Raw genomic sequence first — 26,472 nt, forward strand, 5'->3', positions numbered from 1 at the left:
CCGCGCGCTGACATGTATGCGCCTGTACTGAAGTGTTGAATAAGCGCAATGTGTATGTGGACCGGATCGGGAGGGATGCGCAGAAGATCGGGAGGTGTGCGTCTTGCAGCGCAAGTGGCTCTTCTTGGAAAGTGCGGTGCGGTTGCAAGGATGAGATCGAGTTGGTGGCAACCACGAGCGGCGGTTGGCAGGTGGATCTACTAGCGCGGGAAGGAGCAGTTTGGCACGGACTTTCCTCTTCCACCAGCTCTTCATGTTCAGCGCGTGCTTTCGCCTCACAAAGCGAAACCAGCTCAGCAACAACCGTCTTTGATCTTGTTTGCTTGATGCTACTGCTTTACAATTTCCTAGGAAGCGCTACCAGAACAGGCAGACTGACACCAAAAGCATCCCTGCCCAGTTGCAGTATCATCATCACATTCGCTCTGAAACAAACATGTGAAATGAGTATCCCAGACGGCTTCATGCTCAGAACTTCCTCTTTTTCTTTACAGGATGCTTCTCTTGCATCTCCTTCCTCAGCAATTCTCGCTTCCTGTTTGCTCGTTCTTCTGGCGTCTCGTCCACCTCTGGCTCTTCCGAAAGCTTCTCGTCTTGGTCCACTTCCTCGACCTTCTGGGCGGCGGGCGGGAGACTCTCGACGGTTCGAGTCGATGCTCTGCCTCCAATCGTGCCAAGCTTGCGCTGCGCAGGAGACGTAGTTGATGACACTGCTTGTTCTGTGGTTTCATCTCGCTGGATCGAGCCCTGCCCCTTGCCACCAAAGGTGCCTAATTTCTTGTTCTTCGTTGGCAATCGCCGTTCTTGTAACCCTTGCCCTTCAGTAGCGCTGGTACACTCCTTTGACGGTCCGCCAAAGACCCCTAGCCTCGGTTTTCGCTTGGGTGGCGTTTTGATGGGCTCTTCATCGTCAGTCTCTGGTGTCACACTTCGCTTCTTCTTACCACCGAAAGCACCCAGCTTTGTCTTCTCTCTGGTGGATGGATGTGGACTTTCGTGCCGCTGTACCTGTGCCGGCTCTGGGGAGGCAGACTTTTGTCTCTTGCCACCAATCGCACCAAGCTTCGCCGTGCGCTTCGATGGAGGAGTATTTGACCCTATAGCAGACTTCTGGCTGGCTGCTTGCTGTAATCGCCCATTTGTCTGTGACGAGGAAGTGCGACTAGGAACAGCGTCCAGGTCATCCTCATTTTCTGTCTCCTCGTCGTCGGCAAGGGCAACTGGGGCAATCCGCGGAGCCGCATCACTGTCTTGTGAAGTTGCGGTACTTCTGTTTCGAGAATGAGATCTATGGCTGAGATGGGGCGGCGTGTCTTGCTTTCGAAAGTCTTTGTCTTCAGTGCTTCGGTTCACGGAAAGCTTTGCTTGAGCTGAATCGCTCCGTCGGCTCTTCCCTGCTTCATCACCTACAACATGAGATTCATGCTGGATCTTGCCGCAATTTCCATGCTGTAATCGCTTCCACCACTCTCCGTTGGCGCTCTCGTTGAAGTCAGAGCTATCGGGAGCGGGGAGATCCGACAAAAGGTCATTCAAAAGATTCGGTGAAACTTCAAAGTGGTCGATCTTCGGTGCTATCGATGCTCTCCATGTCTCCTCATCGAAGTCTGCCAGCCCTTTGACATGGCCGGCAAGCTGCTCTCTCTGAGGGCGTTTCCTGTTCGTTTTGATGTTAGATACCCCAGGAAATACCGTAGTGAGATCATTTCCGGACGATTCAAGTCGATCTGTGATCTTGGCTATCACACGATCTTTGGCTACCACCTCGTCTACGAGAAACTGGACTTGGTGGCGAAGGTGATTGGCCTGTTGTAATAATGGTGTCACGAGGTCCTTCGCAATATCGGACTGATCGCGCTGCTTGAGTTGAATCGACCAGCTCAACGTGGGAAGAGACCCGGGAAGCGGGGCTGATAGATCCAGACTCAGGCTGTTGTGCTGCTCATCATCGTATCGTAGCTCGATGGTCGAGCCTTTGTCGCCACTGATCGCTCCATCGATCTTCTCCAGCAAGATTTGATACTGATCGTTCTCGCTAGGATCTATGCTGCAACCTTCCTCGGCCGCGCGCTTGACAATGTCTTCGTGCTCCAAGCTCTCACTCCAGATCCTGCTCAGATCTGTGAGCTGTATATTGTAGCCATTGTCTTTGAAACGCGTCTTGATGAGCAGACGCGGAAGTTCCTGCCCAAACTCGAGCAACTTCCACGTGCTCACGCCAGCCATACTCTGCGGTCATGATGTAGAGCGGCACGCGCTGTTCATCGAACCAACCAACAAAGCTGAAGTTGAAGGCAGCACCACACGCTAGCCCCTGCACGGGATGGACCGATGAATTAGGTAAGCAATGAAGATCTGACCTCCAAGGCTTCCAGGTTGTGATCGAGGACGATTGTTTGCACTCGACTATTCTACGACTCGTCTCAATCCACGCCTCACGTTCTGAGCGCGACTCACACACTACTGGAGCCCCCCAACGTCGCACACTGTCGCACGGCGTACATTTCCACTCTCCGCGACATGTCACGCTCCACGGTGCCCAGCAAGCGCTCCGCCGATGCTCAAGAGGCAGCATGGATCGCAGATGAAGACCGCTTCGTGTTACAACAGGCAAAGAAGAAAGCCGCGATTCGGGTAAAAGGTGGAAGAGCGCAGCCGATAGACCAGCTCGCCGTGACTTTGGCGGTCATCGATCCCGATCGCAATCCACTAGACGGTGAGGTGGACGAAGCAGATTTGGACCTGGTGGACCCAGAGAGCGTGTTTGAAGGCTTAGACGATGCGCAATTGTCGGAACTGGAAAAAGGCATTGACACGTATGTGACACTGGAATCGAGCAGGAGCAATCTGGACTACTGGAATGTATGTTTGCGCAACCTGCCGTGACGATCGTCTACTGATGCTAACAGGCTGCTAGATGATGAAGACGATATGCAAAGACCGTCGAAAAGCCGAATTGCAGCCATCTGCCAGGGGTGTTGGCTCGGTCGCGCAAGATCTGGACAAACTCCTTGGACCCAAGAACCTGGGAGAGCTCGAGAAGCTCGAGAAGCAAATCCGGACGAAGCTATCTTCAAACGAGCCAATCGATTCCGACTACTGGGAACATTTGCTCAAGAGTTTGCTCACCTATAAGGCGAGGGCGAAGCTAAGGAAAGTCTCGCAGTCGATTCTAGAGAGCCGGATTGGTGGTTTGCGCAAACAGCAAGCGGTTGAAGCGGCTGCGCTCAAATCGCGTTTGGAAGCTCGCCTTCGGTCGTCTTCCAATGGTCCGGGTCAGCAAAGTCGAGATGTAGGTGAAGCCAATGCCACTGATATCGATCGACATGGACTAGACCCAGAGCCACTTCTGCGTTTGCGCCCAGAAGACAAATCGCTCGAATCGATGTCTGAGAAGGAGTTTGCGCAGCGGATATCAGACGATCGCCGCAAGGTTCTGAAGATGGGCTATGTGCCAGGTCGCAAACGTACTGGAGAGTTTCCCGGATCGACAAGCCTGGAGCCAGCTACCAAGCGTCTGCGAGGCGACAATGGCACCAGCAGCTCGTCTAAAGATACCGCTTTTGATCGAGAAGTAGCTCGCGGACTCGGTGAGAATGAGGAGTTGTTCACCCAGGAAGAAGAAGTCGTTACCAAGAACAGACATCTATGGGCCGAGCAGCATCGGCCGCGGAAGCCAAAATACTTCAATCGAGTCCAGCTTGGCTACGAGTGGAATAAGTACAACCAGACTCACTACGATCACGATAATCCCCCGCCAAAGGTTGTGCAAGGATACAAATTCAACATATTCTATCCTGAACTGGTAGAGAAAACCAAAGCTCCGACTTATCGCATAGAGCGCGAGAATGGCCGAAGACGTGGTGAGACGTTCGCACCGGCAGGAGAAGACGACACGTGCCTGATTCGCTTCGTGGCGGGTGCACCATACGAAGACATTGCTTTTCGCATAGTCGATAAGGAGTGGGACTACAGCGCGAAGCGAGAGCGTGGCTTCAAAAGCAGCTTTGACAAGGTATGTTCTAGGCCCTACGAGTGCATGACGCCCTGAACACTGCATGGTGGCACCGTCACAGCCCTTGAAATTGACACTTGGAATAGGGTATTCTTCAACTCCACTTCCAGTTCAAGAAGATATTCTACAGAAAGTAGTACGAACCAGGGCCGTTGACCAGCATCATGGTGGTCCAACTGCCCTCAGCGGGTCAAGACGCTCCAGCGACTCAGCCATGGATTCACGGGCAGCTATTACGGACATGCAGATCCAAAAGTGCATGAACAACATTGTCCTCGCAGCTCAGCCACCGCGAATCAGTCTTGCGCAACCAAGGACTGTTACAGATCCTGGCGAAGTAGCACGAACAGTTCCTCAGAATTTGGCTGGGGCGGACCAATTGGCCCTCGACCCCTTGTTACGCCACCTATCATCGAAGGCAGACTTTCATACAAAAGCAGGATATGAACGACATCTGCTGTACCCGTTCGCCAAGACTCCACTCCTCACGTTGACAGCTTGCACAGTGTGCCGCAGCAGCGTCCAATGTGATGCTTAAAGCGGCTCACACAGGACACGGCATGTGTCAAAATGCTCGTACTGCCACACCTGCAGTATCTGTGCACCTTTGTAGTTCCTTCGACCGTCTTTCAGTTGAAATTCAACAATGGAACTTCAATATGAAACATCTCAGTCGGTGTGCGCAACAGATCGTAAGCAGGGATGTTGGCGTCACGTGCGGCTGCCGACAGCTGCATGGCGGATGGCCGCAGGGAAGTGGCGCGTCAAATGCTCTCAGGCCTTGCCAGTCTTCGCACACCACATCACGCAAGCAGCTGATGAACTGCAACCTACTCCGCCAACCACCGAGCTCGCATTGCTGCCAGCGCCATGAGCTCATCGGCTGTCCTCTGGCCAGGTCTGAAAGCAAGCAAAAGGCAAACCTCTGTGACTTTGCTGTCCCTGCCAAGCGATCTCAAACGCATGACAAAAAAGGTCCGATGAGCATTGCCGGCATACCACGCCCGTGCCCGTGAACTCCTTCTAGAATGCCTCATATCCTAGACATCTCGATTGGGGACGTCGGCCCTGTAGAGAGCGAGCCGCGCCTGGCTGCGCGACCATAGCATGGGTGCGCATGCCTAGGCAGACTGCAATCATCCGCTCGACTAGTGTGCTTGCGGGAGTCTCCCGTGCAAGATGGGCCAACCGCATAGAGCCTCCGCCCTCCTAGGTCCTCATCTCTGCGGATGATCGTGCAACAAAAGCATGACCTAACCAGCAGCATGTTGTGCGTGCCGTCTGCGGGTGTCCTTTGCACCGCCGACGACGAGGCTTGTAGCCGTACATGCCGCATGGCCAGGGTGTCCATTGCTGCCCGCGCTGTCTGACAAAGACTCCATTGCCCGCTGTCAGGACTCATCATCAGTATCTGTTTGTGTGCAGAAGAACATGCATAGGCTGTTCATACTGCTCACAATGGCCTGTTGTCCCGCAGACGTGCAAGGCATGCCGCGAACAATGCCATGTGAGCCGCTCATGCGCTGGCGCCAGCACGACCAAAGCAAAGGGTGCAGCCGCGACAATGCGTTTCTTGCATCCACGCGCGATATGTGACATGGGCCACTTCCAAATATCTGCCTGTCTGCATCGGTAGGCTTTGCTAACGTCTCTCTCTCTGACTCTTTCTCCGCCCTACTTTCCAACAGCCTCTACATCAAGGTTACCAGACACACGTGCCTGACTATTGTTAAGCAGCACGAAGGCCTGCTTTGATGTGGAAGTACTTTCGCTTCGTACCACACCGCTCCGCCCTCGCAGCCTGCTACCAGCGCTAAGCCTGTCACCCATACCTCGCAACCTGCAGTTGCAACTGCAGCCATCCGCCTGGGCGCAGAGTCTCACTTACACATCTAACGCCCAACTCTTTCCCCAACTAACGCTTACCTCTGGCACATTCGCAAGATGGCCGACGTACACCAGCGACAGCCGACAACTTGGCCGCCGTACCACGAAGGTCCGACGAGCGCGACGGGTGACGTCGGGACAACAGCACAGCCTCTGGATGTTCACGGCCAGCGATGCAACTCCCGTGATCAGGACTGGGACAACTTCATGCGGTCTCTCGATCAACAAGGCCAGGAGGCGTCGTCGGCAGACAACATGAATCTCCTGTTCGGACTCGAAAGCCTACCCACCCAGTTCGGAGCCACCAACGACATGTCTGACTTCGATCCGTCGCCAGCCACGACCTCAGATAGGTCGCTATCTTCGTCAGTATCGGACCCGAATACTGCAACGCATCCGTTCCAGACCTGGCCGACTATGCCGTTGTCACAGCAGGTGCCGGCTTTGGAGTATCAGCAGCATGTGATTCATCCAGGGAACTGGGTGCCTCAGCATCACTTTCACCCAGCACCCAGCTTCAGTATGCACGGCCCTGAAGGATTAGGCATCCAGATGATGCCGACATCCCATCCAATCAACCAGCATCAACAAATGCAATTCCACGAAGTTTATCCTGAGCACCATCCACCTGTCCATCCGCAACATGGCTTCCATCACGAGATGGCCAATGGATGGGAGCAGCAAGAGCGAAGTATGCCGCCACGTGAAGAGCTCTTCTGTGACGACAATGATGGCGAGAGCACGGACCCAGCTGATCCATGCTATGCTCAACTACTTTACCAGTGCTTGAAGGAGGCACCGGGCTATACGTTGTCACTTCGTGAGCTATACGAGTGGGTGTCGCAACATAGCCAGAAGGCCAAAGACCCTAAGAATCGTGGCTGGCAGAACAGTGTGAGGCATAATCTGTCCATGAATGCGGTAAGTCCTAGGAGCTTTTACTTGTAGCGAGCGACGTGTACTGACTTGATGTCCAGGCCTTCGCACGAGTACCGCACGGCCAACACACTGGACCCAAGAAAGGTAGCCTGTGGCGTCTGACTGATGAAGCACTTCGTGATGGCGTTATATCGACCACCCGCTACCGCAAAGACCCAAAGCGAAAGCCTGAGCGCCGCGCCTTTCCAGCTTTGAACCGTCAAGCATCGGGCGCAAAGGGTGGCCGCGCGACCAGAGACGCTACTCGCCTGCGACAGCAGCAACAACAGCAGAGGGTTCATGGGCTCCCAATGGCCGGCAGTAGCCACCGTTTTCGCCGCCATCGCCACGGACCACAATACAGTCCGTACTCCACACACCCCCACTCTCTGGAGGCCTCACCACAGCCAGGCTTCAACCCGCTTCCACCAACACCCCAAGGTGCCAGTCCATACTTTGTCGACGAGCCATGTGGGTACCCTCCTCTGCCCATGTCGGCACCACAGACCCCACCACCAGGCACAAGTATGGAGGAGCTCCAAGAACTCAACTTCGATAATGCACAAAAGCACTACAACAACTTCGAGTTCCTACCACTTGACCCATACAACGGAGGCCCGAATGGATTGTTTGGCAACCATGACCCTGAGTTGCCGCAGCATGATCCGGACACGCCAACGCCATCACTCATGACTGAAGCAAGCTTCATGACTGATGACAACTTACCTTCCGCTGTCATGGCGCATGCTCAACGTGATGATGGCACGGGCTTCTGATGGCAAACGTGCTGATCGAGATGACGGCAGAGGGCTTCGACGACTTCAATGCGACATGAGAGACGATGATCACTAGCGGTCGCGCAAGTGTTGACGACTACTGTGGGCAATGGAACGAAGGATTTGGTGATAAAAGATGTACTGCTTGGTGTGCGAGTTTTGCTAATGACTTTGCTTGTTGCTGGCGAGAAGCAATGCTACCGGCGATGGTTTGTTGTGGCATGGTCTGGTTCTCGAGAGGAGGTGCTTGGTTGCTGTTTGCCTGATTGGAAAATGCGTGGTGTATCTTGCTGTTTGCACTTAGGATTCGATGTACAAAATTGCAAGTGAAGAATAGATAGCGATCAGTACTGCTGCTTGTAGTCCATGTACCTGTGAAACCTTCTGAAACCATCGTGCCATCTTGCCATCTTCGCTCTGCATGAGCGGCGCTGACAAACACGATCGCCTGCCTCAAGAGGGAAAGCATAGCCGCTCCTTCATCTTCCCTGTCCTTTGGTGAAGTCGAGTATATCTCCTTGACCGATGAGCTTGATCGATTGGCTTGATCGATTGGCTTGATAGTCGTCAGCGCTAGTTCTAGAACTAACGGAAGTGCGTCCGACCCAGAACTTGCTGTTGGAGGGCTCGGGCTGTTTCATCTAATGTGCAGCCTACAGGCTAGATACAGACGTGACCTAGCTCCGGCCATACCCGTGCTAATGAGAGCCAATTTTGTGCGACGCGCCTTCCCTGATCGCGAACTTCTATCGATCGAGAATAAAACATCGACACAACATCAAGCCGACCGAGGGCCATGTGGACACGGCGCATACGGCCCAGTGCTGGTCGACATCTTCGGCTCAAACAACCCAGACCACCGCTCAATCGCCACTACAACGACCAACCCAAGACATACTTTCAAGAACCGCCAGCACCAAAACCGGCCCGTGGGCGACGCATATTCAGCACCGTGCTATGGACCGCTACCTCCTTCGCCTTAGGTGCATATGCGTACAGCTGGGCCGTCAGCATCCCGCTTGACTACGAAGATGTCTCAGAGGAACAAGCCCTCGAAATGGCTCACGAAGTCATGGTTGCTGGCACGCAAGAACTGGCAGCACGAGAAGCACCACCGATGACTGTAGAGGCCGCAACTGAACTTCTGGAGACTCGATCTGGCTATGCCGTAACACCGACGACGGTCGCGCATACGAGCCAGTTGCCGTCGAATATGCCTTGCGAAGACACCTGGAGTTGTGGCGCCTACACCTTCAACAATGACCAGACCAAGGATTGGGATGAGTGGGGCATCTTCGATGGACATGCTGGACCTCGTACAGCACAGCTGCTCCAACACTTCTTGCCTTCCATCGTAGGCGGCGCGCTGTGGGACTCGAAATGCATGGAACGAGCATACGTGCCCAATGACAGACACGTCATTGATTCGATCAAAAAGGCGTTCATCCAGCTCGACAAGGACATCGTCGATGAAGCGGGAAAGCTCCTACGAACTGGTGGCCCGCTGGCCGACATGGTTGCGAGTGGTGCAGCTGCATTTTCTGGTTCTTGTGCACTATTCGCACTGTACGACCCTGTAAGATCAGTCCTTCGAGTTGCGAACGTTGGCGACTCCAGGGCTGTGCTTGGAAGATGGGACGCAAGCAAATCTGAATACGTTGCGCAGGTCATGTCCGTTGACCAGACCGGATTCAATGAGGAGGAGGTCGCCCGACTAGCACGCGATCACCCTGACGAGGATGTAGTTGACCCGGAGACTGGTCGTGTGCACGGCATCGCAGTCTCTCGAGCTTTCGGTGATGCACGCTGGAAGTGGCCACAGGAGCTTACAAAACTCGCTCATGATAAGTTCTGGGGTCCTTCGCCTAGACCAGACCGCATGATCAAGACTCCGCCTTATCTGACCGCCGAACCTGAGGTTATGGAGACCAAAGTGCAGACTGGTGAGCACCCCGACTTTCTCATCATGGCGAGCGATGGGCTCTGGGATCAGATGTCTTCCGAAGATGCGGTGACATGCGTGAACGCATGGCTCAAGAAGAACAAGCCAACAAACTTCCTGGATCAAGCCAAGAAGAGTCTGTCTGTGGCCGACTTCCTTGGTCGAGGTGGCCCACCGCAGCTACCAGGGATCAAGAAGCCTGTAGACTCATCCGCCGATGAGGACACATACTATGACGAAGACGAGAAATGCTTGAAGTGGCGAGTGTCGCCCAAGCACTTCGTGGTGGAGGACGAGAATTGTGGTATACATTTGATCAAGAATGCCCTCGGTGGCAAGCGACGGAACCTCTTCACAGGTGTTGTCTCGGTCCAGCCGCCACTTAGCCGATATGTCCGCGACGATATCACGGTGCATGTGATATTCTTTGGGCAGGACACACAGCCGGCTGTCAAGAATGTTTGAGGGGATTCATTGCTCTCTCCATCGAACGTTGGCGACATGCGCGCCACGAAACGCTGAGGACCGAGAGGTGGCACCTTACGTCCGGCAAGCCGTTGTGGACTGCCTCGATGAGCTTGTGCCGCCTATTATGCGAGGTCTCTAGACACAGCGCTCACGATCATCCATACCTCCATCCCCTCCAGAGCTTCGACCCGAAGCCAACGCCTTCACGGATGGCCGTTCAGCACAGCGCAAGAGCACGCGGGGAGGCATATTACGTGCCCTTCAGGGACGTGGTTACTAGCTTAGCTGAAAGCTACGGTATCCTCGCCAGAGCTTTTACATGGTTGTAGTCTTAGTTGAGTATCTACTTGTTCAGAACGTTTGAAAGCTATATCGCACTTTATCTACCTGTTGTCTTAGTGTCCTCTACTGCTGTCGCAATGTCCCGAACGTGTGTGCATTTGTGCACTGGTCCATTGCAGTGCGGATTACTGAAATTGATCTCGCAACACCTTGCTCAGATGTCGATCAGGTGGCTTCTGATGTGCAGATAGCGTTGGTGTTATGTCCAACTGGGGGAGATACGACGAGTATCCACATAACCACTCCAATTTCTCGATCAGCTCGCAGACATTAACTAGGCATGACGGATGACACCTATATAACATGAGAGCCAAACCAATAGTACCTGGGTTGAAGCAGCGGGTGCTGTCCCATCAGTTTTTTCAGCATACTACCTCAACACTAGTTGCCTCAGGCACCACAAAGCTGGTTGAGCACGATGAGAGGAAAGCAGACAAAAAGACCGCAATGAAGCGCTTTCGTGAGCGCATGGTGATTTCTGCGAAGTTACTACTCATACAGATATCTTGCGCGCCTAATAGCGTCGGCCTCCGCCACGACCATAACCGTTCGAGCCTCCGCCATATCCGCCACTGTTGTAATCCCCACCCCGATAGCTATCACCTCCATATCCTCCTCCTCCTCCTCCTCGACCACCACCGTAGCCACCGCTGTAGCCACCGCGTCCACCATACCCGTTATGCTGTGGTGGCGGGGGTGCTCGGTTCCGGTCGTAACCTTGAGGCGGGTAGCCTTGCTGCGGCGGGTAGCCACGTGGAGGCTGAGGAGGTGGGTACCGATCCTGTCCACCGCCAGGTGGTCCGTAGCCGTGCTGTGCAGCTTGTGCAGCAAGATGTGGTGGAAGGTTGCCGAAGGCTTCAGCTGCTCTGCTAGAGTAAGGATCGCCTCGACCGTAACCGCCATTCGCACCACAGCCATTTCCGTGGCCATGGCCGTTGTTGCGATCATTGCCGCCCCGTGGATCGTCTCGTGCGGCGAAGTTCATGCGACGGCCGTCTGATCTGTCACCACCTTGTGAAAGCTGTACGCCACCGTGACTGCGGCCGCTCTTCTCTGCTCGATTGCGTGTCATCTGGACATCGTTATAGTCCAGTACCGGCTCGTTGAACTTGATGCCGGGTAGGAGCATGGACTTGTGTATGCTGTTGAACGTGGGCATGTGATAGTGCACCTTGACGCTCTCATCCGTGTCCAGGCTTGTGAATTCGTCCTGATCATCACTCTCGAAGGGGAAGGTGAGCTCCGAGTTCGGAATGTAGTCCTCGTTCTTCGTGATCTTGCCTGAAAGGCCTTCGGATACCTTAGCGTTCATCTTGAGCTTTGGTGTGCCAGCCTTCTTGCCGTAGAAGTTGGCAACAACGTCGTTGTACAGTGGGTGTTTCGTGCTGAAAATGAGTGCTTCCTCACCGAAACCGTTTCGCCGCTTCTCATCGTCTGTCAGCATCGGATACTTGGTGGCCATGGCATCCAATAACTTCTTTTCGTCGATGAAGGGTAGCAGCGCGACACCCTGCCAGGCGAACTTCTTGCCGTTCAAGTCAACTTCGAATTCCAGAGGGTAGAACTCCTTGATCGGACTGTCCTCGTCCGTCATGAGTGGGTGGAATGGCTTCGGAAGCACGTGGTTGGAAGCCGCTGGCATGACACCCATCAGCTGCTCGTATGGATGGAAGGGCTTTCCTTTCTCGAATTTGACGACCTGCTTCTCCATGTCGACGAAATCCGCGGCGAAAGGTGCGTAGTGGTATGGGTAGTACCATGTCCACGAGGGGCAGCCTTGAAAATAGTACAGTAACACCCAGGCTAGACCTTCGACATAGCTGCGTGCAACCTTGTGGCGGAATTCGATGTCCTCGGGCGAGACATGGAACTTCTGCTCGTAGTATCGACCTTGGTAGCCATCTTCCCACAGCTTGACTGTATCTTCTGGCATGCCATTTTCGTCGTCTTTCGAGTTGCCGCCAAGCGCACCCGAAGTACCTTTGTTCAGAGGATCCGCAATCTCCCTGTTGGGGGTGTTGCGGCCAGGTGTCGATGGATCCGAGCTTGCCTCGTCTGCTGCAGCATCGTCCATCATGTCTCGCTGTCGTTTACCCAGAACAGGCTCCGGAGCACCACCGCTCGAGCCGGCGAAAAGAGCATCAAGCTCCGCTTTTTGGTTGTCTGCTGGCTTTTTGCTGCCCATCAACTGCTCCTTCAATGCGGCAGCAGCTGACTTGTTGTCTGAATTTGACTTCCCGCCAACGACATCAGCATGGGTGAGGAAGCGCGGGTCGTTCATTGTCTGCGCTTGGCCTGGCTTGAATGTAGGCAATGCGTTTGGATCTGGCGCAGCTTCTCCTCTGATAATGCCTCCACGAGCGCCTCTCCTGACGACAGTTTCATCGAAGCCGGTAGGAGCACCATTGTTCGACCATCGTGCTCGCTTGTTGGAGTTGCGCTGGTCTCGTTGCTCACGCTGTTTCTGCTTTTCAGCGGCTCTAACCTCTCCCTCTCGTCGTCTCTTAAAGATGGCATCTTCCTGCTTGGCCAGACCTCCCAGAATAAGCTGTGCCCTTGCGAGATCCACATGACCATCTTTCGTGACATAGCCGCCCATGACTGGCAAATTGTCACGCCATATAGCAATCAGTGTATCGATACCGTCCTCTCGGATGTCCAATGATGGCAAATGTGGCAGGAAATCGTTTCCGACAAAGAAACACATGAACACCCAATCGTCCAGAGCTCTTTCAAGGTCGAACTTGAAGCCCTGGTTTGGCACGCTCATCTCGACTGCCAGATATTCCCGCAATATGCCAACGTGCAGCCAGATGAACGGCTTCAATGGTTTCACGACCCTGTCGTCTTCCTCTTTCGGCTTTCCCTGGCAGTTTGCGGCAATGTGGCCAGGCTGATTGCACTTCCGGCAATGTCCGGGCTTCGTATCGTTGGCAAACACATCCTCTCGTAGGACACGGAAGTGAGGCTCGTGGGTAGCAAGACCCAACATGATAAGATCTGCGTCAAGACCGTAGATGACATGTCTGTTATTGTCAGCATAGTTCTGGTAGACGTCCATACACCAAGCACATCTCACGCGGCGAAAGCTGAAGCTGAAGCGGCAAAGGGATATAAAAAGCTAGGCTTACCTCGTGTTTGGGTCATGGTCCGGCGAGCTGCGCTGAGACCTGACGAAGTTCATGATCTTATGCTCACCTTCACCGGGAACTGTGGCATCAGATATGATGATCTTCATCTTCTCCCATGCGGGATCGGTGGTGAGCTTATAGCTGATCCAGTAGCGCAGACTAGCAGCCAAGAGATCCATGAACGGTGTGCCAGGGGTAATGGAGTTGGAATCCCAAGTCTTCTTAGGGTTGGACTCTTCGCCATCACCATCTGCACCGCGCTCGCCATTTGCGATCATGCGCTTGTGGAACTCAGCTGCCTCAGCGTCCTTCTCGGCGGCTTCTTGCGCACTGCGGAAACGTCTACTTCGCTGCTGGTTCATCTTGGCACGAGGCGCAACACCGTCGACAGCGATCATGAGCAGTTTCCGCGGGCGCACCATGTTCACGACGCGCTCAGTGTACTCGAAGATGGCTATCATCATCTCTTCCTCGTTGGCCGGCGGCGGGCGGTCTTCCGGATGCGAACATGGGTGCACGATACCGTTCATATCCAGATACAGGTTGTCGAACTCTTCATTGTTCGGATTCGGCCCTCGCGCATCGATGGGGATCTTGGTGGTTGTGCCATCTGGGTTCTCGATCTCTTGCGGCTGCTCCTCAACCACGGGTGAGATGATCTTCGGGTACTTCTTGCTGAGCCATCGGAACAGCGCTGGAACACCCATATGGGGCGAGAATCGAAGGTGGTAATACTAGGTGAACAATGGTTAATCAAAGATGGACTCTCAGGATCGTCGCGTGCTGTCGTTCGTCGAGTCGCCGTGAATGAAAAGATCCTTTCCTCCCCTCTTACGCAGAATTGTTGATGAGTATGGCAGTGGCGATGATGGTTCCAGCCTGACAGAGGGGTTGACTTGCTGCCGGCGCGTGATGCGGTGGAAAGAGAAGGCGCGCAGAATCGAAGTCGCAACTTCCTGCTGACGGGCGCGGCTTGGACCCGCCCCTGCAAGCGGACTAGCCGAGAATAGCAGGCATGGGGACCCTGAGATCTGCGAGCTCCAGCATTAAAGGACAACATGCAGGAAATGTTAGATGTTCGCATCACAACGCGCTGAACCAATACAGCAGCATATTACTGCCCCACTGAGCTGGTCGTCACGCGACATTATACTGCGACCACGTGTACATCTAGCAGGGCATGAGATAACGACGAGTCTGCCTCCGGGCAGCGGACACGAACGATGCTCAAAACACCACCACTGCAGACGGCGACTGCGACGATAGACACGTTATGCGGTCGCTTAGAATCTGCGACGCTGTTGGAGGACAGGAGAGCGGCGATACAGGGACTACGCAGTTTCGCCAAGCAGTATCCTGCCTCGGTCGCGAGTGGCTCACTGCGAGAGCTGATCGCAACACTCAAGAGAGATGGACTCGGCGAGGCGGCATCGACGAAAGGCCAGGACCGCGAGGGGCCGGAAGGCGGCGATGTCGACACCATCAGACTGGTGTTGGAGACGTTGTTGATGTTGTTCAACCCAGACAGCAACTCTCCTGAGGCTGGCGACGAGATCGCCTTCTTCCTGGCTGATGAGTTCGCAATGGTATGTACAGTAGCACGTGATAGACACGCAATAGATGCAAGAGCTAAGCTAATGCCAGCGCCAAGACAACATAATCCTCCTGCTGTCTCTGCTCGATCCCACCAGTCCGACCGCCGACTACTATTCGCGCAAACACTCCCTCGACATTCTGTCTGCCATATGTGCTGCCCGGCCCGAGCGATTGCAGGAATGTATACTTTCAGCACCATTGGGTATATCGCGTTTAGTGGGAGTGCTGGACGATGGAAGAGATGCTGTGCGAAACGCTGGCTTGCTACTGCTGGTTGACCTGACCAGTGGAGCGAATGAAGAGCTGAGGAAGATTGTTGCATTTGAGGATGTCTTTGGCAAAGTCTTCTCACTGATACAGCTGGAAGGCGGATTTGCAGAGGCGGGCATCACAACGCAAGACTGCCTGAGTCTGCTTGCCAATCTGATTCGAGGGTCAGGAAGCAACCAGACCATGTTCCGAGAGTCGGGGTGCGTAGGACAGCTCGTGCAACTCCTAACGCAGGCCTTCCCTCCTGACTCGACAGAAGCTGGCTTCATTGCACAGAACAGGGAGCGGTCAACCGTGGGACTACTGCACCTGCTCAGATTCTTCTTCGCACCTGGCGAATCGAGCACTCCACAAAACCAAGCTGCCTTTTTCAGAGCTGGGACAGCACAGATATTGATCGATTTGAGCTTCTCGGCAGGTCTTCCACCCGGCATTCGAACGTCAGCAATGAGATGCACCGCAGCCTTGATCGAATCGAACCCACCTCTGCAAGAACAGTTTGCAGCACTGACAGTCATCACACCCGCAGACGCAGAACACAACGCAGAACAAGCTCAAAAGCCACAGCAGACCAACGGCACACGCCCGAAAAGCGGCTTTGGCAACAGAGGTAGTGCGAGAGCCAGCACAGAGAATCGGAGGTCATACATCATCGAGGGCCTCCTCGATCTGACGCTCAACCAGCCGCAGGCGGATCTTTCACTACGGGCGGCTTCATGTGCACTTGTACAAGCATACCTTGCCAATCACGACAGAATAAAGGCACACTTCTTGCAGCGCGCGACTGCTGGTCATGCTGAGCATGAGGAAGCAGCGAATGTCCTCATGGCACTCCTACACCCGTCGGAGAGCGACGCAAATAGCGTTGTATATGCGTCATGGATCGTTCAAGATCTCGTTGCCGACAGCCTTGAGGCAAAGACAGCATTAACGGCGGTAAAGGAGGGCAACGAGAGCGAAGGAGAAGATGTTATCACTGCCATTCAATCACTTGGTTCTCACCTTCAAGCATCGCTGCAGACACCGATCAACGAGCGGACCGCTGCTGCGTACGCCAGTCTGTTGACCACATTGCTTTGGGACTTCGCCCCTGGCATCGACAACCTCTTAGCAGAAGGCTCGAGTCTACTCCAAGCACTTGTGGCGCTGGTCAAGACTCCAAGCGATCCTGTCGTTACAGGGCTAGCAGCAACCTTACTGGGCACAGTCTATGAATTCAGCACCAAAGACTCACCTATTTCTCGGCGCACGCTGGCACCTCTACTGCAGCAGAAGCTCGGCCGGACTAAGTATCTGGACGCGCTTTTGCAGCTCCGACGTCAGCCTGTTGTGCGTGACTTTGACCTCGATGCTGAGAGCGACGAGGCCAGCGAGACCATACTCAGTCGAGTGTACGTCGACCTATTCACAGTGGAGTACTCGCGTTTGAGGAAGGCCATCGACAAAGACCCTGGTGTTGAGGTCTTGCCAGCTTCTGCGTCCGAGGCTGGCGTAGACCGTGATGTCCTTGATGACTTGCGCCAACAGATTCAAGCTGCGAAGGATGCACTTGCTCAGACCCAGCAAGAAGCTTTAGAGGCAAGCCAGAAAGCCGAGCAAGATCGCATGGCAGTGGCCAAAGAGGTGCAGACTGCGACGGCTGAGGTGGTAAGATTACAAAAGATCAACCAAGCTATGCAGCAGGGGCATGAGAATGAAGCACAAAAGGTGCAAAGGGACCACGAGCAGCAGAAACAGACGCTCGAGGCAAGGCACAAGCATGCTTTGACAAACGCTCGCCGAGATGCTGAGCATGACGTTCAAGCAAAGCTGCGCGAGAGGGAAGCTGCGGCTGCTCAAAAGGTGCAGGAACTCGAACGAAAGATCGCGGAACTTGGGAACGCTCATCGTACAGAGCAAAGTGGCCACAATAATGCCCGCCAACAGCTCGAGAGCATCACAGGGAAGCACAACGATCTCGTCAAACGTGAGCGCGACGTTAGCAAGCAGCTTGAAGATCTTCAAGCGCAGCACAATGCAGCACAAAATAGTCTGGAAACGGCAACAGCGAGGGCCACCGCTGCCGAGGCTAAGCTTGAAGAGATTCAGGCCGCGCTCGAATCTACCAACGAAGAGGTCGAAAGGCTCAAGTCTCAGGTCAGCGAGCTCAAGGACGATGTCGCTGGCAAAGAGGAAGAGCTCAAGACCGAGCGTGCTGGGTTTGCCGATCTTGAGAAAGAGCTGGAGGCAGCCAAGCATGCCACTTCGTCCGCGGAACAAAAGACACAAGTTGCAGAGGCTAAGCTGAAGGCCGCGCAAGAAGAACTAGAGACTGCTAAGAAGAGCGCCAAATCGGCGGAGGAAAAGCTGAAGACTGCAGAGAAAGCCACCAAAGACGCCAAGCCCAGCAGGGCTGACAAGGAGAAGCTCGACAAACTCGAAGCAGACCTCAAAGCGGCGAAAGATGCCCAAAAGTCGGCAGAGGAGAAGGCCAAGATCGCCGAAGAGAAGTCAAAGACGGCGGAGAAGGCTAGCAAAGATGCGAAGCCCATCAAGGCCGACAAGGAGAAGCTCGAAAAGCTCGAAGCAGAACTCAAAGCAGCCAAGGAGGCCCAGAAGACTGCGGAAGAGAAGATGAAAGCAGCCGTAGAGAAAGCTGTAGCAGCGAGCAAGAACGCCGGACCAGCAGGCAAGGGCGGTAAAGGTGCCAAAGCCGACAAGGCTGAGCAGGAGAAACTCGACAAGCTTGAAAAGGAGCTTAAAGAAGCCAAAGCCAACAACAACGCCCTCAAGGCCGAGCAAGAGAAACTCGCCGCCCTTGAAACCGAACTCAAGGAAGCGAAAGAAGGCCAGAAGTCCGCAGAGGAAGACCTCCAATTCGCCCTCGACAGACTCAAAGCTGCTGATGATCGAGCCAAGGCCGCCGAGGAGAAGGCCAAGGCAGCGGAAAATGCATCGAGTGATGCGAAGTCTAGTGAGAAGGATAAGCAGAAACTTGCCAAGGTCGAGGCGGACCTCAAGGAGGCAAAGGAGAGTGAGGAGTCGGCGAAGGAGGAGCTGGAGAGTATGTTGTTGCTTATGGCGGATATTGAGAGTAAGCGGGATGCGTACAAGGAGAAGGTCAAGGAGTTGGGTGGGGACGTCACGGATGAGGAGGAGGAAGATGAAGATGAAGACGAGGACGAGGACGACGATGAGGAGTAGTGATGAGGTGGAGATAGATGGATGCTTGTACAAACAAACAGGACCTTTTTTCGACACTCGTACGTTGCGCGGCAGTCTCTAATCACACTTCAATGTATGTGACAGGAGGCATCAGTTTCTAGTGTCCAATCAATTCTTGTTTCTATCGATACAGTACATGGAGCAGTTCTATATCACTGCTTTGTCCCTTTCACTGCATCATCAATGCTTTCATCGTGTGCTCTATCCCATGCACGTTCCATCGCCGCCCATTTCTCTCATATTTCACTGACTCCTCGCTTCCAGCCGTTATATCATTCGGTCTCTGGCGCTACCCGTCCTTGTTGACTGATCTATCGGTCCTTCTTTGGAACGCTGTCGTTTGTGGAGACCTGATCACCAAGACGGTTGTACTCATCACTCAGGCCCTGGCTCTGCTTCTTGATGGTCTCAATGTCGCGGTCACGCTTAGCAAGCTCCTTCTTCAGACGACCGATCTCGCCGGCCTCGCCGGCCTCGCCGAGACCAGAGCTGCCCTTCTTGCCACCCTCGCCCTTGTAAGTCTTGAGCTCCTCCTCGAGGCGGAGAGTGTCGAGGATCATGATGTAGGTGCGGTTGAGGATCAGGGAGAGGAAGAGGGTGAAGCCGCAAAGGTACATGTTGCGCTGGGAGTAGAACTTGCGGGCTTGGACCTCCATGCGCTCACCGCCGGCGACAGCGCTACGTATTGAATTAGAGAGTTCAACAGGTAGGATGTGGTTGACACTGCTTACCCAGCTGCTCCGCCCTGGTACTTGGCCTGTGACAGCTCAACCTGGACGCGGTATACGCGGTTGACACTGTCGATGAACAGGATCAGGATGAAGATGAACGTAATCTGTGGGGGCTTAGCGCATGCCCGGATTCTCTCAGTGTTGCACGACGTACTTTCAAGCCGTATTGTAACTTGGCTATAAGCGGATTCTCGGATATGAAGGTGAAGAGTCCGCGCTTGATTTTGAAGGGCAGCGGGACGATGAGCGACATGAAGACGACCATCTCGAAGACGAGGAGTGCGAACACCTAAACAATGTGTGTCAGTAAGACTCCTTGAGCACTGTGGTGTGCGGCAGGACCGGAGCGTAGATAAGGCTGGCCATGTTTGCGTCGTTTATGGTACACGTATCTTGTTGTTGTGCAGCTGCTGGGAGAATGTCGAGTGGTATTGACAGGTGATGGAGCAGTAGAGGAAACAAGGCAGAGGCAGAGGATGCCGTGGGTACCGAATACATACCAAACTGTAATAGAGCGTCATGGCCTATGTAGTTACCTGCTGCGTGCAGGTGGAACGCGTTGGAGTGCTGAGGGGTCCTGTTTCGGTGTAGGTGTCGCAGGTGTGCGGTGGTATCTGAGGCTCGCGGTGGTCCGTAGGGCGAGGACAGTCGTTGCTAGGAAGACGAAGAGTTGTGTCGCTGTCGTGTTTTGAAGGGAAGTCAGTGGATGTCTGGACACGAAACCAAGATTGAACTTTGCTGCGTGGCAGGGCTACGTCACTGGAGAGGCACGAGCTCCAGGTATATTACCTAAGCGAGTGAATTATCGATAGCGAACATTTCATGTAAGGCACCTGATGCTCATCAAGGTCAAAACACACTGCACCGCGACTACCATGGCTGACGCAGGCAACCCGCTCGAGCCGTCCGTCTCTCTGCAGTCCAAGCCAGATCCCAACAACCATCCACAATCCGAACCTCTACCAGGCGACTCGGCAACAACCAAAGCAGAAAAGATCGAGCGTCATGGAAAGCCCGATGATAGCCAGCCAGCAAATCAATTTGGAGAGTCTCCCGCTAAGCGCGTGAAACTTGATTCGGAAACGACATCGGCGACCAATGGCTCATCTCCCGATCAGACAGAGCGAATGAAGGGCGTGGCACCGATCAAGAAGGAATATCTGATTCAGGTTGGGAAGGGTAATTGGAGTGATGCGCAATACGACGATGATGCAGCGGAAGGACGGGATGCGCGCGACTCTGGCCAAGGACAGGCGGCTGGTAGAGGAGGACAGAAGACCAAGGGTGGACAGAACAAGAGTCGGCAGTTCGGCAGCTCGCGTGATGCCATTGAGCTGTGCAGATCGAGGCAGACGGCAAGCGAGTTTGCACCCATCACATGCTCGTTCGGCGAGAAGTGTAAGCACGCGCACGATATCCGAAAGTATCTCAAGGACGGCAAGCGGGAAGATCTGCAGACCTTCAACGATGGCACATGTCCTGTGTTCGAAGTGAAGGGCAGATGTAAGGCTGGCTGGCGATGCAGGTTCGCTGGCAGTCACTCCAAAGAGGTTGAGCATGAAGATGGCAGGAAGGAATTGGTTCAGCTCATTCGAGGAGAAGACGGTGAGGTGAAGGGTAACGATCAAGCTCAGCAGCAGGACGAAGACTGGGAATCCGCCAATGGCATTGTGAATACGGTTGACTACAAGGACAAGATCACATTGAAAAAGAAGAAGCGGCCCACACCAAAGTCTGAGAAGTATCTGAAATGGCTGGAGAAGTACACATTTGGAGATGAAGGCAAGAAGCCGCACTCCAATGGCAATGCTACCAACGGCGATGATGAGAAGAAGGACAACAACGCCAACTACATTGAACAACCGCCACGACCTTCCGAGAAGCGACGACTATACTATGGGCCAGAAACTCCAGTACTGGCACCGCTGACGACACAGGGCAACCTGCCATTCCGGCGACTTTGCGTCGAGCTTGGTGCGCAGATCACTTGGTCAGAGATGGCCATGGGCCTGCCGCTGCTACAAGGAGAAAATCAAGAATGGGCATTGATGAAAGCCCACGAATCTGAACTCGCCCCACCAGCATTCTACCCAAAGAATGTCGTTCACGACTACGATAACAGCAAGGACATACGCTTCGGCGCTCAGATTGCTGGCAACAAGCCATGGCTAGCTGTCAAGACAACGGAAGCGCTCACTAGTCTGCTGCCTAATCTACGTGCCATCGACTTAAACTGCGGATGTCCTATCGATCTCGTCTTCAGACAAGGTGCCGGCTCAGCGTTGCTCGATGCACCTGGTAAGCTGGAGAAGATTCTGCGTGGCATGAACACTGTATCTGGCGAGGTACCCATCACTGTCAAGATCCGCATGGGAACGAAAGACAAAGCACCCAACGCCGACAAGCTCTGCCAGCGTCTCATCATGGGAGGTCTCGATTCTCAAGATGGCAACCTAGGCCCAGCTGGTGTCGCAGCCATCACCCTGCACGGACGATCTCGTCAGCAACGCTACACTCGTAGTGCCGACTGGGAATACATTGCTGAATGTGCCAGCCTCGTGAAGAAGTTGAAAGCGGAGCGTGCTGATGCCACTGACACCTCTCGCGAGCCGGACGCTCGTGACCTTCCAGCTACAAATGACGGCATGCCATACTTTTGCGGCAATGGAGACATTCTCTCCCACGCTGACTGGAACAACCAAATGGAGCACGCAGGCGTAGACAGCGCCATGATCGGTCGAGGTGCTCTCGTGAAGCCATGGATCTTCGAAGAGATCCAGTCAAATCAATACCTTGATAAGTCCGCCACCGAACGTCTCGGCTACATTGAGAAGTTCTGCCGCAATGGTCTGGAATACTGGGGATCTGATGAGATCGGTGTGGGTAATGTCAGGAGATTCTTACTGGAGTGGCTGAGCTTCAGCTGCAGATATGTGCCAATCGGTCTGCTGGAGTACCTGCCACCAAAGTTCGGCGATCGTCCACCTGCATTCCGCGGCAGGAGTGAGCTGGAGACGCTGCTCAGCAGTGGCAACTACAAGGACTGGATCAAGATCAGGTATGTTCAACTCTTGAGGTGTGCTTTGAAACCCCTGCTGACCGTTTTTCAGTGAAATGTTCTTGGGTCCCGCACACAAGGACTTCCAGTTCCAGCCGAAGCACAAGTCAAACAGCTACGAGATTGAGGCCGAGGGATAAAGCTTCTCACGGTGCTTCGAGTACGCGATCTGGTGGAACCATGTCCCTGAGCAACGGCTCCGCTGCTCACGAAGGGCTCATCATCCTGGCGAAGCTGCGGCTCGTTGTTCGTGGTTTGAGATACTGACCTGGTTCCCTGAAGCAGGGTCGACAACTGACCGCGAGTCTGGCCGGGCAGAGAAAGCCAGGTTGCAACGGCTGTGGCACCCGGCGGTGCTCTCCACGGTAGACACTCAATCTGACCATTTTTGTGAGACGAAGTCGGTCCAGAAAGCCTTGCTGCTCGCAATATATGCAGTCTCAGCTATACCATAGCAAAAGCCGTGAATAGGCGTGATATCCCCTTCCTCACCCTTTCCACCCGCCATACATCTCATTACCTGCACCCGTCTCAGTGTCATTGTTGGCTACAGGCGACGTTCAGGCTTTTGAATTCGCAGGTCAGGCCTGTCCCCAATGTCTCGGTGTAGAGGCACGTGAGGTCTCTGCCAAGACGAGCCAGGTCTTAATAAGCATTGCTAACGAATTCAGGCTGAAGTCGAAGGGCGGTGGGTCGTTCTCGGTCACCGCATCGGAAATACCTTTGCATCTAGTGGACAATGATCAGCGAGATCGCCGCTGAAGCATTGTTTGCCAAGGCGTACTGTCGTCAGTCTAGCGCAAGCCGAGATAGCAGTGGATGTGTCGTTACGACCGCGATGAGCCCAAGAATACGGTAGCTGAGTTGACGTGTCCTGCTTGACGTGACGGCCGAAATAGGAGCCTGATGAGGTGTGTTGAGCAGCTCTTGATGATGCTGTGTACTGCTGTGGCTGTGATCGACATGAGCTTGACGTCGATTTCATCAGTGCTGCGTTAGCAACAACCACATCGCTGCTGGTTTGACGTCTGTCAAGTCTTGTGAAATGCCTGTGTTCGCATCTCCATGACGTTACACCAAGAGAGCACGTGGAAGCTCCCCTGACCTACCCTCGTCTTTCACGGACGGCTTGTCGTCAGACTCCACGCGGGGTTGGGTGCGCACATCCCCCAGTGGTGATGTTTCACTATCCGACGGACTGGAGCACTTTCTGGAGTCGACAAGCGGAGGGTTCGAGGCTACAGTTGATGTAACCTCTCACTTACTCCTCCCACCTTCGATGTTGTGCTCCCGGATAACTCAAATAGGAAGGACGAGGTCCAAGTTGCCAATGAGGAGACAGCTGCTTCAGGGATAGCAGCGTCCGGCCTGTATCGACTCAAGGATGGCAAGATCCTATTCCTATATGCATGCTGGCGTTATGCTGGCGACATTTCGGGTGCTTCCGGCCAAGTTCCTATCAGCACAAGGTATGGAGTTGATCTCGTTGTGGTGCGAGGCGTGCGAGGTTCAGACAGCTCAATCGAGCGTACGTCCACCCTTGTTGTTGTGGTCAGCGTCAACGAGTCTCCAGTCCCCAGTCTCCAGTCCCCAGTCTCCAGGACCCAGGGTCACATCTTGGTCCATACGTCGGTACGTGGACCACTTGTTGTGCGGTGCTTGACGACAAGAGGACTTCGTGTTCTCTAGCGTCCCATATCTGGACTCCCGTATGCACGGCATTTCCGACCCGATTGCGTGCCGGTTGGAATCACATTTCGGTACGGCAGACAGATGTATGCAAGCGAGTCAGGATCGCCAGTATTGTTCTTGAATAAGCGAGTGCCTGCATTCAAGAAGTGCTAAGGGCGAATAATAGCCATAGTGAAGGAAGATACGAGGACACCCGCATAGCTGTTGAGCTTCGACGTCAAAGTCCGGAAGTGATCGCAGATCTCAACGGGTATGCTGCATCGTGTTGTTGTTGGCATTGTGACTATGCGGTCCTCGATCGTTTGTTCGGCGTCGGGCAGCCGACCACAGAGAGCTTCTGTGACCTGCCTCCTTCGAGTGCCTGCATGCTTTGCATTACTCGTGTTCGGGCTGGCGATGGTGGCGAGGAGGCAAGCTGACAGTTGAGGGTCTGCTTGGATTGGAACCATTGCGGCTGTTGGTCTCGATTCTTCAGAGCGCGTTGTTGCGCTGCCGAACTTCTCACGCTGGACGCTGATAAAGCTTAACGTCGCAAGGACGAGCAGGGCCGTGAAACAACCGACATAGCATCGTTGACTCGTTGCAGGTGCCTCGCGTGGTTGTCGCCGGACAAGGCTCTGGACTGGGCAAGGATGTCGAGTTGCGCGCTAGAAGAACGAGGGTCGACGGCGTGAACTGTGAGCCTGTCTCAGATCGTTCGGCAGGTCATCGTAAGCGCGAGTCAAGTCGATGATGAACGCATCAAGGACACCCATAGCTGCGGCAAAGATGCGTGTGGAGGCCGGTATTGGGTTCATTCGAGCTGTCGAGCGGCCGCCAGGGAGACCAGGCAGTGGTTCATTGCGAAGTCAGGAGGCGTGAGGAACACCTGCATGTAGCGGTGGCTAGGCGGGCAGTCGGGCAGTCGAGCAGTCTTGTCGAACCCTTCAAACCCGTAGTTTATTATTACCAGACGTCACAACGCTTGGAGCATGCCATTCCAATATTGGCCGACAGCGAGGAGAGCGACTGCGACGGCAGGGTCGGCAGGCGCACTGCTCGACACTACCGCAGTTGCAGTCGTCGCCGTCGTTGCTGCCGCCGCTGGTGATTATTCTCCGTTTCGCCGGGCTCAGCACACGGTCGTCAAACGGCGCTGGCGGGCCCTGGCTCGTTCCCAAATGCACGGAGTGGAGCCATGATTTGGATCGCGAAGAGGCGGCAAGAGGCGGACGCTTTGGTGCTTCCACCGGCCTTCCAGAAAGGAGCTAGCAGTTCTCAGATCACGCCAAGCCATGTCGTCCTCGTCCTGGCTCATCCTTGCCATCGACGCAGGCTACGCAGCATATTTGCACCAGTGTGATAATTGATTGGATCGAGGCACCAGGCCGGCTTGTCTTGTGTTGCAACTTGCCGCTGCGGAAGAGCCTCGTCTGCGCCTGCGTTTGCGGTGCGTCTGGAGTGATGTAAATCATGTGATGCCGTCTGTCGTTTGCAGCAGCAGCGCGGCGGGGACGTTTCACCGACGACGCTCGCAGGGTCTGTAGCGGTAGCGGTAGCGCTGTTGGTCGTTGCCGTGGGCAATACTCGGACTTGCGCCTAGCAGCACTATTGGCGCAGGCAACAGGAGACGCACGCAGTCGCACTGCAGATGTGTGCCGCCGCTTCTGCGCGCTGGCGCATGGCATATGCGTGGAGGCGACGTCGTACAGGTGCAGGCCACAGACTCACGGCTACGCAGGCCCTGGCACCGCGTGCACCGCTTTCTGTTGCTCTATGCTCTGCTGCTGCTCGAGTCGTGCTCTCTCTCACACTCTGCTGATGCCAGCAGCGGACCGCGCCCCCACGCTTCAACCGGTCGCATGCAGCCTAATGGGCTGTGACTGTGAAACCTATATCGATGCGGTACCGCTGACTGCGCTCCCCATTGGCTGCACGGGAGCTCTCTGCGATCCCCGTCCAACCTACGTCAAGTTGACCTGGCCTACTAGCAGTCATATAGCACTCGTGTCCGTAGCCTCTTGTTTGCCTCGACCGCCATCCCAATCCACTGGCTCCGTCGAGTCCGTCCCTCTTGCCCTCTCTGCGCTGGACCACGACTCTACACCTGCACCTGCACCTACACTATACTAAGCCGTCCACCGTGCGTACACGTCTCCATCGAATGTGTAACGCCGTGCCCAAGCTGTCTCCAAGCCTTACGTACAGCGCATTTTATTAGCGCACACTTACCCGCTTGGTGACCCACCCAGCCTTAAATCTACCGGCATCGCCCTCCGGCTCATAACTCATTCAAGCTGGCTTCGTCACGCTCTCCTCCGTCGCTCTACACTCCCGACGGGCGCTCACCCAGTAGTGTAGAGAGCACGCCCGTAGCAACACCGGTATCTGCCGATGCTGAGTATCCGCCGAGCCGACCGCCACATCCGCACCCGCAGCGACGACGACCGCAGGACCACGACC

General features: G+C 54.6%; 8 protein-coding genes across 8 annotated transcripts; 5 read left to right on the plus strand and 3 right to left on the minus strand.

Annotated features, from left to right (window-relative positions):
• Positions 1–468: 468 nt before the first annotated feature.
• Positions 469–2,226, minus strand: CLAFUR5_12003 (uncharacterized protein; the record flags this gene model as incomplete). Its single annotated transcript, XM_047911151.1, has 1 exon — positions 469–2,226. One exon carries the CDS (start codon positions 2,224–2,226, stop codon positions 469–471), a length of 1,758 nt encoding a protein of 585 aa, XP_047767376.1.
• A 294-nt stretch (positions 2,227–2,520) lies between these two features.
• On the plus strand, positions 2,521–4,152 carry CLAFUR5_12004 (uncharacterized protein; the record flags this gene model as incomplete). The annotated part of the gene is made up of 3 exons (XM_047911152.1): positions 2,521–2,862; positions 2,918–4,015; positions 4,102–4,152. The coding sequence occupies 3 exons, from the start codon at positions 2,521–2,523 to the stop codon at positions 4,150–4,152; spliced, it is 1,491 nt and encodes a 496-aa protein (XP_047767371.1).
• A 1,807-nt stretch (positions 4,153–5,959) lies between these two features.
• Positions 5,960–7,596, plus strand: CLAFUR5_12005 (Forkhead box protein K2; the record flags this gene model as incomplete). The annotated part of the gene is made up of 2 exons (XM_047911153.1): positions 5,960–6,823; positions 6,880–7,596. 2 exons carry the CDS (start codon positions 5,960–5,962, stop codon positions 7,594–7,596), a joined length of 1,581 nt encoding a protein of 526 aa, XP_047767370.1.
• Positions 7,597–8,392: 796 nt separating this feature from the next.
• Positions 8,393–10,003, plus strand: CLAFUR5_12006 (uncharacterized protein; the record flags this gene model as incomplete). Its single annotated transcript, XM_047911154.1, has 1 exon — positions 8,393–10,003. One exon carries the CDS (start codon positions 8,393–8,395, stop codon positions 10,001–10,003), a length of 1,611 nt encoding a protein of 536 aa, XP_047767373.1.
• Positions 10,004–10,862: 859 nt separating this feature from the next.
• Positions 10,863–14,186, minus strand: CLAFUR5_12007 (5'-3' exoribonuclease 2; the record flags this gene model as incomplete). The annotated part of the gene is made up of 2 exons (XM_047911155.1): positions 10,863–13,374; positions 13,480–14,186. The coding sequence occupies 2 exons, from the start codon at positions 14,184–14,186 to the stop codon at positions 10,863–10,865; spliced, it is 3,219 nt and encodes a 1,072-aa protein (XP_047767372.1).
• Positions 14,187–14,702: 516 nt separating this feature from the next.
• Positions 14,703–18,528, plus strand: CLAFUR5_12008 (Intracellular protein transport protein uso1; the record flags this gene model as incomplete). Its single annotated transcript, XM_047911156.1, has 2 exons — positions 14,703–15,065; positions 15,124–18,528. The coding sequence occupies 2 exons, from the start codon at positions 14,703–14,705 to the stop codon at positions 18,526–18,528; spliced, it is 3,768 nt and encodes a 1,255-aa protein (XP_047767369.1).
• A 332-nt stretch (positions 18,529–18,860) lies between these two features.
• Positions 18,861–19,778, minus strand: CLAFUR5_12009 (uncharacterized protein; the record flags this gene model as incomplete). The annotated part of the gene is made up of 4 exons (XM_047911157.1): positions 18,861–19,227; positions 19,281–19,384; positions 19,435–19,569; positions 19,623–19,778. 4 exons carry the CDS (start codon positions 19,776–19,778, stop codon positions 18,861–18,863), a joined length of 762 nt encoding a protein of 253 aa, XP_047767368.1.
• A 377-nt stretch (positions 19,779–20,155) lies between these two features.
• On the plus strand, positions 20,156–22,478 carry CLAFUR5_12010 (tRNA-dihydrouridine(47) synthase [NAD(P)(+)]; the record flags this gene model as incomplete). Its single annotated transcript, XM_047911158.1, has 2 exons — positions 20,156–22,338; positions 22,391–22,478. 2 exons carry the CDS (start codon positions 20,156–20,158, stop codon positions 22,476–22,478), a joined length of 2,271 nt encoding a protein of 756 aa, XP_047766961.1.
• Positions 22,479–26,472: the final 3,994 nt, after the last annotated feature.

The sequence above is a fragment of the Fulvia fulva genome, chromosome 10, assembly GCF_020509005.1.
Source record: "Fulvia fulva chromosome 10, complete sequence".
Taxonomy (NCBI): Eukaryota; Fungi; Ascomycota; class Dothideomycetes; order Mycosphaerellales; family Mycosphaerellaceae; genus Fulvia; species Fulvia fulva.